The 9,189-nt window shown below is 68.1% G+C and overlaps 2 protein-coding genes across 3 annotated transcripts; one reads left to right on the top strand and one right to left on the bottom strand.

Moving 5' to 3' along the window:
• Positions 1 to 1,444: 1,444 nt before the first annotated feature.
• LOC310888455 (protein HIDE1) lies at positions 1,445 to 4,821 on the bottom strand. 2 transcript variants are annotated; one of them, XM_083815135.1, is made up of 8 exons: positions 4,615 to 4,804; positions 4,250 to 4,537; positions 3,357 to 3,434; positions 3,151 to 3,231; positions 3,033 to 3,060; positions 2,852 to 2,895; positions 1,807 to 1,844; positions 1,445 to 1,690 (listed from the first exon to the last, which is right to left on the bottom strand). In XM_083815135.1, exons 1-8 carry the CDS (start codon positions 4,655 to 4,657, stop codon positions 1,601 to 1,603), a joined length of 690 nt encoding a protein of 229 aa, XP_083671261.1. In that variant the 5' UTR covers positions 4,658 to 4,804; the 3' UTR covers positions 1,445 to 1,600. The 2 variants fall into 2 exon arrangements, with proteins under 2 accessions (XP_083671261.1, XP_083671262.1); XM_083815136.1 differs by lacking the exon at positions 3,033 to 3,060 and having other exon boundaries at positions 4,615 to 4,821.
• Positions 4,822 to 6,258: 1,437 nt separating this feature from the next.
• LOC310888454 (transmembrane emp24 domain-containing protein 1-like) lies at positions 6,259 to 8,696 on the top strand. Its single transcript, XM_083815134.1, is given in 5 exon segments — positions 6,259 to 6,446; positions 7,167 to 7,218; positions 7,221 to 7,263; positions 7,364 to 7,550; positions 8,374 to 8,696. Coding segments are annotated over 5 exon segments (759 nt in total). The 5' UTR covers positions 6,259 to 6,275; the 3' UTR covers positions 8,680 to 8,696.
• Positions 8,697 to 9,189: the final 493 nt, after the last annotated feature.

The following is a 9,189-nucleotide window of genomic DNA, read 5'->3' as shown; positions in this document are numbered from 1 at the left end:
TGGGCATGGGAACGGGGGTGGGAACTAGGATGGAACTGGGATGGAACTGGGCACAGGGATGGGGATGGGAACTGGGATGGAACTGGGCACAGGGATGGGGATGGGAACTGGGATGGAACTGGGCATGGGAACGGGGGTGGGAACTGGGATGGAACTGGGCACAGGGATGGGGATGGGAACTGGGATGGAACTGGGCATGGGAACGGGGGTGGGAACTGGGATGGAACTGGGCACAGGGATGGGGATGGGAACTGGGATGGAACTGGGCATGGGAACGGGGGTGGGAACTGGGATGGAACTGGGATGGAACTGGGCACAGGGATGGGGATGGGAACTGGGATGGGGATGGGAATGGGGGTGGGAACTGGGATGGAACTGGGATGGGGATGGGAACGGGGTGGGAACGGGGATGGAACCGGGGAGAGGGAACGGGGATGGGGACGGGGATGGGGATGGGAACAGGGGTGGGAACTGGAGGGGGGAACTGGGATGGAACTGGGATGGGGATGGGAACGGGGATGGAACCGGGGAGAGGGAACGGGGATGGGGACGGGGATGGGGTTGGGAACGGGGGTGGGAACTGGAGGGGGGAACTGGGATGGGGATGGGAACGGGGGTGGGAACTGGGATGGAACTGGGCACGGGGAATGGGAACAGGGGTGGGAACTGGGATGGAACTGGGCACGGGGATGGGAATAGGGGTGGGAACTGGGATGGAACTGGGATGGGGATGGGAACAGGGGTGGGAACCAGAACTGGAACCGGGCACGGGAATGGGGATGGGGATGGGATGGGAACTGGAGAGGGGAACTGGGATGGACCAGGATGGAAACTGGGATGGAACTGGACGTGGGGATGGGGGTGGGAACTGGATGGAACCGGGGAGAGGGAACCGGGATGGGAACTGAGGATGGAACCGGGATGGGGACTGGGATGGAGATGGGATGGGGACAGAATGGGGATGGGCATGGGAACGGGAGTGGGGATGGGGACAGGAACCAGGATAGGGATGGAACGAGAACCAGGACGGGAACTGGGGATGGAACCGGGATGGGGACTGGGATGGGGATGGGAACTGGAATGGGGATGGGAACGGGGGTGGGAACTGGGATGCAAGCGGGGAGGGGAACGGGGTTGGGGATGGGGAATGGGATGGGAACTGGAGGGGGGAACTGGGATGGAGCGGGATGGAAACTGGGATGGAACTGGGCATGGGAACTGGACATGGGGATGGGAACGGGGATAGGAACTGGGATGGAACCGGGGAGAGGAACCGGAACCGGGCACAGGAACTGGGATAGGAACTGGGCCCAGGAACCCAAACCAGGCCCCGGGAACAGGGCCCAGGAACCAAGAACCGGGCACGGGGCACCGGGACCAGCACCGGGACCGGCACCGGGCACCGGGGCCGCGTAGCGGGGACAGACCCACACCTGCACCGCCACCGGGCAGCCAACGCCTTTATTGCCACCGCGACCAGCGGGGACACCGCGATTTGGGGCCCGGGCATCACCGGGGCCGTTCGCCGCGCTCTGCCGGGGGGCTCCCGGGGGGGCTCGGTGCTGTCGCTCCGTCCGTCCGTCCGTCCGTCCGTCCGGGCTCACGCGGCCGACCTGAAGGTGCTGAAGTGGGGCCGGGCCGGGGAGGGCGTGCGGGGCCGCGGCGGCGGGGCGTTGGGGCCAGCGGCGCTCTGCACCGGGACGGAGGCTGCGGTGAGCGGAGCCCTGGGGGGGCAGCCTCGGCCGTGGGGGCACCCACGGCGGCCCCACAGCGGCCCCACAGCGGCCCCACAGCGACCCCACTCACCACAGGGGCTCCGAAGACGCGGTTCTCGTAGCAGAGCTCTGCCAAGGGAAGGGAGGACGTTAACGGGGTGCCCGTGGATGCGAACGGGGCCGTGCCGACCCGGTATGGGGTACCGCGAGCTGTTATGGGGTCACCGGGCCCCGACCCGATATGGGGTTACTGGGCCCTGGCCTGTTATGGGGTCACCGGGTCCCGGCCCGGTATGGGGTCACTGGGCCCAGACCCGGTATGGGGTCACCAGATCCCTGACCCGTGATGGGGTTACCAGGTCCCGACCCGGTATGGGGTACCTGATCCCCGACCTCTTATGGGGTCACTGGGTCCCAACCCACTATGGGGTCACCGGGCCCAGACCCGGTATGGGGTACCGGATCCCTGACCTCTTATGGGGTTACTGTGAGCTGTTATGGGGTTACCAGGTACCGACCTGTTATGGGGTCACCAGGCCCCAACCCGTTATGGGGTCACCAGGTACTGACCCGTTATGGGGCCACCGGGCCCCAACCTGTTATGGGGTCACCGGGTCCCAACCCGTTATGGGGTCACCAGGTCCCCGACCCGTTATGGGGTACTGTGAGCTGTTATGGGGTCACCGGGCCCCAACCCGTTATGGGGTCACCGGGTCCCTGACCCCTTATGGGGTCACCGGGCCCTGACCCGGTATGGGGTCACCGGGTCCCAACCCGTTATGGGGTCACCGGGTCCTGACCCGTTATGGGTCACCGGGCCCTGACCCAGTATGAGGTCACCGGGCCCCGACCCGTTATGGGGTCACCAGGTCCCAACCCGTTATGGGGTCACCGGGTCCCGACCCGTTATGGGGTCACCGGGCCCTGACCCGGTATGGGGTCACCGGGTCCCAACCTGTTATGGGGTCGCCGGGTCCCAACCCGTTATGGGGTCGCCGGGCCCCAACCCGTTATGGGGTCACCGGGCCCTGACCCGTTATGGGGTCACCGGGTCCCGACCCGTTATGGGGTCGCCGGGTCCCAACCCGTTATGGGGTCACCGGGCCCCAACCCGTTATGGGGTCGCCGGGCCCTACCTGTCGTGGGGTACCCCGTCTCGGTCCAGCACGACTCCGGGTGCCTGCAAAACAAACCCCGTGGCAGCCCCGGGGCCGTTTCGGGATGGGGGAGGCTGCGGGGCCGGGGCTGCCGGGGGGAGGGGGGGGGGGGGTTCTCGATACTCCCCCCGTGCCCCCCCGCGCCCCCCACCTCGCTCACCTCGCCGCCCGCTGCCGTCCGCCCCTGGCTGCCGGGGAAGAAAACGGGCTTTGTAGGGCGGCGGGGAGCCTCCTGGGACCCCCACCCCAAAACCCGGACCCCCCCCCCGCCCCCGCACCTCGCCAGGCCACCGCCGCCGCCGCCGCCAGCAGCACCAGGACGGCCGCGCTCAGCACCACCGGGAGCAGCCAGGGCCGAGCTGCAAGGCAAGGCAGGGCCGGGGCTCGGAGCCTCGGGGGGGGACCTGCCCCGTCCCCCGGGAGCAGGGATAAAACGGGGAGACCCCCCCCCGTCCCCGTCCCCGTAACCCCCCCGTCCCCGTACCTCCCAGCCGCGCCGCCGAGGTGGGCGCAGGAGGAGGCGCGGGCGTGAAGTCGGGGAGGCAGGCGGCGTCCTCCGAGGCTGCAGGAGGGGAGCGAGGTTTTGGGGTCAAATGTGGCGGTTTTGGGGGCCGAACGTGGCAATTTTGGGGCCGAACGTGGCGGTTTTGGGACCGAATGTGGCAATTTTGGGGCTGAACACGGTGATTTTGGGGCTGAACACGGTGATTTTGGGGCCGAACACAGCAGTTTTGGTGCCGAACGTGGCAGTTTTGGTCCAAACACGGCAGTTTTGGGGCCCATTGCGGCGGTTTTGGGGCCCATTGCGGCGGTTTTGGGGCCGAACATGGCAGTTTTGGGTCTGAACGTGGCAATTTTGGGGCCCAATGTGGCGGTTTTGGGGCCGAACGCGGCGGTTTGGGGACCGAACGTGGCAATTTTGGGGCCGAACGCAGAGGTTTTGGGGCCGAACATGGCAATTTTGGGGCCCAACGTGGTGGTTTTGGGGCCAAACGTGGCGGTTTTGGGGCCCAACGCGGCAGTTGTGGGGGCTGAACGTGGCAGTTTTGGGGCCGAACGTGGCAATTTTTTGGCCGAACACATCAATTTTGGGGCCAAACTTGGTGTTTTTGGGACCGAATGTGGCAATTCTGGGGACGAACACGGTGGTTTTGGGGCTGAAGACAGCAATTTTGGGGCCAAACGCGGCAGTTTTGGGCCAAACACGGCAGTTTTGGGGCCAAACGCAATGGTTTCGGGGCCAAACGTGATGGGTTTGGGTCTGAACGCGGCGGTTTTGGGGCCCAACGCGGCGGTTTTGGGGCCGAACACGGCAGTTTTGGGGCCGAACACGGCGGTTTCGGGCCAAACGCGGCGATTCCGGGTCCCACCCCGCACCGTTCACCGCGATCTCGGCGCTGAGCTCCGACGCCTGCCAGGCGCTGCCGTTGTAGCTCTGGTAACGGCACCGGTAGCACCGGGACCCCGCCGGGGCCTCGTCCAGGATGAAATCCACTTTATTCTGGCCCGGCTCGGCCGCGATGCTCTGCACCGGGCCCGTCCTGCCCGCGACGAAGAGCTCGAAGGTGCTGCCGGCGAAGCGCCGCGGGGCGAAGCAGCTGATCCGCGCCGCGCCGGAGACGAGGCCGAGCGGGGCCGGGGCGAGCTGGGGGGCTGCCACGGCTCCTGGGGGGGCACCGGGACGGCTCAGCGGGCTCTCAGCCCGGCCCCGGGCTGCGCCGGGAGGCTGGGGGGCGACGTACCTGCCACCAGGAGGAGAAGCTTCAGCCTCATCCTCATCCTCATCCTCCTCACCCCGCAGAACCCGGCACGCTCCGGCCCCGCGCTGAGCAGAAGGGTTTTTGCTCAAGACCGAGTTTCATCACCCAGGAAGGAAATGACAAGAGCACGGATTGTGCTTGGGACTTGCCCCGTTGCACAAAGAGGCGGTTTTTCGACCCAAAACGCCCCGGAGAGGCTTTTTTCCACCCAAAAGCCCAAGATCCCAGCCACATCCTGCGCGCAACGGGGTCGCCGCGTGCGATCTCGCCGGGCTCGCTTCTGAATTATCACAACAGGGGTGCGGAGGAGCAAACCCGAGACCCCAAAATCCCCTCCTGGACCCCCAAAACCTGCTTCAGGCCCCCCCCGAGCTGCCCCAGGACCTCCAGAACCTCACCAGGACGCCCAGAACTGCCCCAGGGCCTCCCGAATGTGCCCCCCGGGCCTTTCGGACCTGCTCCAGCACCTCCCAGGGCTGGGCCAGGGTCCCCCAGATCTACCCCAGGGGCCCCCAAACCTGCCCCAGGGGTTTCATATATGCCCCAGGGAGCCCCAAACCTGCCCCAGGAGCCCTGAAACCTGCCCCTGGGGTCTCATATCTGCCCCAGGGCCCCAAACCTGCCCCAGTAGCCCCGAAACCTGCCCCTGGGGTCTCATATACACCCCAGGGGCCCCCAAAATCTGCCCCAGGGCCCCCCAGATTTGCTCCAGGGCCCCCCAGATCTGCCCCAGGAGCCCTGAAACCTGCCCTGAGGGCCCCCAGAGCAGCCCCAAGGGTCTCATATCTGCCCAAGAGGCCCCAAAATCTGCCCAGTACCCCCAAACCTGCCCCAGGGACCCCCAAATCTGCCCTGGTGTCTTCTATCTGCCCCAGGGCCACCAAACCTGCCCCAGGGGCCCCCAGAACTGCCCCAGGAGTCTCAAACCTGCCCCAGGGGTCTCATATCTGCCCCAGGGGCCCGCAAATTTGCTCCAGGAGCCCCCAAAATCTGCCCCAGGGGTCTCATATTTGCCCCAGGGGCCCCCAGATTTGCCCCAGGGGTCCCCAAAATCTGCCCAAGGGGTCTCAAACCTGCCCCAGGGGTCTCACATCTGCCCCAAGGGCCTCCAAAATCTGCCCCAGGGGCTCCCAAATTTGCTCCAGGGGTCTCAACCCTGCCCCTGTGGCCTCACATCCAGCTCAGGAGCCCAAAACCGACCCCAGGCCCCCCAAAACCGACCCCAGGACCCCCCAAATCTGCCCCAGGGGCCCCAAACGCGCCCCCCCCAGCTGCCCCCACCCCAGCCACGCGGGGCATTGTGGGGCCCCGCCCTCCCCTCAAGAGCACACCCGGGGGCGGGGCCAGGCGCCGATAAGGGGCGGGCGCTTCTCGGGGCGGCCTGGCCAATGAGCAGCCGGGCCGCCGCGTGCCGGCAGCGAGCGACCAATGGGAGCGCGCCGCGGCCGCCGCGAGGCCCCCACCTACCCCTCCCTCCTGCCCCGCCCCTCCCATCCGCGGGCGGCCGCGGCGCCGCCTGCAGGCCCCGCCCCCCGCCTCCCGCCGCGCGGCGCCGCTCCCGCCTCAGGCACCGCCGCGGCCACCCCCGGCGAGGGAGGGGGGGCGGGGGCGGGCCTGCGTTTAAAGGCGCAGCGCGGCGCAAGATGGCGGCCCCCTGGCTGTGGCTGCTGGGCCTGGCGGCCTGGGCCCGGCCGGGCGCCGCGCCGCCGCCGCCGCCACCGGACGCCGAGGTGACGTTCGTGCTGCCCGCGGGGCGCCGCGAGTGCTTCTACCAGGGGGCGCCCGGCAACGCCTCCATGGAGGCCGAGTACCAGGTGCCGGGGGGGGCGGGGCCGCGCCGGTACCGGAGGGGGGGCGGGGCCGGTACCGGAGGGGGGCGGGGCTTGAGGGGGCCGGGGCCTGTACCGACAGGGGGCGGGGCCTGGGTGGGAGGCACCGGGAGGGGACCGGAGCCGGTACCGGAGGGGGCGGGGCTTGGGTCGGTGGCACCGGGAGGGAGCGGGGCCGGTACCGGAGGGGGGCGGGGCTTGCGGGAGGGGGCGGGGTCTGTACCGGAGGGGGCGGGGCCGGTACCGGGAGGGGGCGGGCTTGGGTCCGTGGCACCGGGAGGGGACCAGGGCCGGGACCGGGGTGGTGCTGGGGGGAGCGGGTCCCGGTACCGGGGGGGCGGGGCCGTTACTGGGGACGTACCGGGGGCGGGGGCACCGCTGGGACCTGCAGGGCCGAGGCACCGGGCACCGGAGGGGCACCGGAGGGGACTGGGGGTGGTTCTGGGGGGAGCGGGTCCCGGTACCGGGGGTGCGGGGCTGGTGCGGAGCCGGTACCGGGAGGACGGGGCCGGTACCGGGGATGTACCGGGTGCGGGGGGCACCGCTGGGACCCATACCGGGGGCACCGCCAGGACCCGCAGCCCACGGGGACGAGGCACCGGCAGGGTCCCGGGTGGTGCTGGGGGGTGGAGGGGGAACGGGACCCGGTACCGGAGGAGAGATGAGAACCCCGGGGCGGGGGGGGGGGTCCCGGTGCCTCCGCAGGTGATCGGCGGCGCGGGGCTGGACGTGGATTTCTCCCTGGAGAGCCCTCGGGGCTGCTGCTGGTCAGCGAGCACCGCAAGTCGGACGGCGTGCACACGTGAGCCCCGCGCCGCGCTCGGCACCGGCACCGGGCTCAGCACCGGCACCGGGCCCGCGCTCGGCACCGGCACCGCGCTCAGCCCCTCTCCCCTCCGCAGCGTGGAGCCCACCGAGGCGGGCGACTACAAGCTGTGCTTCGACAACTCCTTCAGCACCATCTCGGAGAAGCTCGTGTTCTTCGAGCTCATCTTCGACAGCGCCCAGGACGACGACGGCGACGGCGACGGCTGGCTGGAGGCGGCCGAGCCCGAGGACCTGCTGGACGTCAAGATCGAGGACATCAAGGTACGTATGGGGGGGGGGGGCACGGCGGGGGGCAGGGGGGGCAGCCTGATTTTGGACGTCAAGATCGCAGACATCGAGGTACAAGGGGGGGGGGACACAGCGGGGAGGGGGCACGGGCAGGGGGGAGGCGATTTTGGACGTCAAGTTCGAGGACATCAAGGTACAAGGTGGGGGGGGACACGGCAAGGCATGGGGCACGGGGGCGGCCCGATTTTGGATGTCTAGATCGAGGACATCAAGGTATGTATGGGGGGGGGGGGACACGGTGGGGGAGGGTGGGGGCAGCCTGATTTTGGACATCAAGATTAAAGACATCAAGGTATGTACGGGGGGGGGACACGGCAGGGAGGGGGGCATGGGGGGCGGGCCGATTTTGGACGTCAAGATCGAGGACATTGAGGTACAAGGTGGGGGGGCACGGGGGGCAGCCCAATTTTTGGACGTCAAGATTGAGGACATCGAGGTACAAGGGGGGGGGGGACACAGTGGGGAAGGGGACACGGGGGGGGGGGTGATTTTGGACGTCAAGATCGAGGACATCGAGGTACATATTGGGGGGGGGGGGGCACGGCAGGGGGCAGGGGGGGCAGCCTGATTTTGGACATCAAGATCGTGGACATCGAGGTACAAGGGGGGGGGGGGACACGGTGGGGTGGGGGCGGCCCGATTTGGGGGCCAGTGCGAGGCGAGGGCGGGGGGGGGGCTCCTCTGCGGTGGTTTTTTTTTTTTTTTTTGTTTCTTTTTTGTTTGTTTGTTTTTTGTTTTTGCTTTTTGTTTTTTGTTTGTTTGTTTCTTTTTTGCTTTTTTCTTCGGGGGGGGGCAGGAATCCATCGAGACCATGCGGAGCCGCCTGGAGCGGAGCATCCAGATGCAGGCGCTGCTGCGAGCCTTCGAGGCGCGCGACCGCAACCTGCAGGAGAGCAACCTGGGCCGCGTCAACTTCTGGTCGGCCGTCAACCTGGGCGCGCTGCTGCTCGTGGCCTTCCTGCAGGTCTACATGCTGAAGAGCCTCTTCGAGGACAAGCGGGCCGTGCGGACGTGGACGGGGCGGGGGGACGCCGGGACGTTCCCCCCCCTCCCCCCGCCCCCACGAAGTTGCTGCTTTTCCCCTCCCCACCCCAGGGATTAAAACTGGCTTTGTACCCGGTGTCGCGGCTGCTTTTTGGGTTTTTTTTTTGGAGGGGGGGTGGGGGGATTCGCCCTCCGAGGCGTCCTCTCCTCCGTGGGGACGCGGCCCCCGCCCCGCTCTCAGCGCCGTCGTTTTCCCCAGCTCCACACCCCCGCTGCATCGCCCCGGGGGTTGGATCCCACCCCCCCAAAAAAAAAAGCCCCGGGCCCCCCCCCCAGAAACGTTTTCGAGGTTTTTAGGACAGAGCCAGGGTTTTAAAGGCGTTAAAAATGCTCGGGGAAAGGAGTCGGGGCTGCAAATAACGGGGGGGGGGGGGGGGAGGAGACAGAGGGGAAGGAGCCCCCCCCTGCTTTTTGGGGTGTTGCCCCCCAAAAATGCCCCCACCCCCCCCCAGGGGAGGGGAGCCCTTGGGTGCACGCAGCTGTGGGCAGGGGCATGACCCGGGGGAGGGGGGGAGCCCCCTGCTCCCCGAGCTGGGTGCGGGACGGGTGATGAAATTGGGGGTGAAAC

Source organism: Anser anser, assembly GCF_964211835.1.
Source record: "Anser anser genome assembly, chromosome: 35".
Lineage (NCBI taxonomy): Eukaryota > Metazoa > Chordata > Aves > Anseriformes > Anatidae > Anser > Anser anser.
This window is presented reverse-complemented; position numbering and strand designations above follow the sequence as displayed.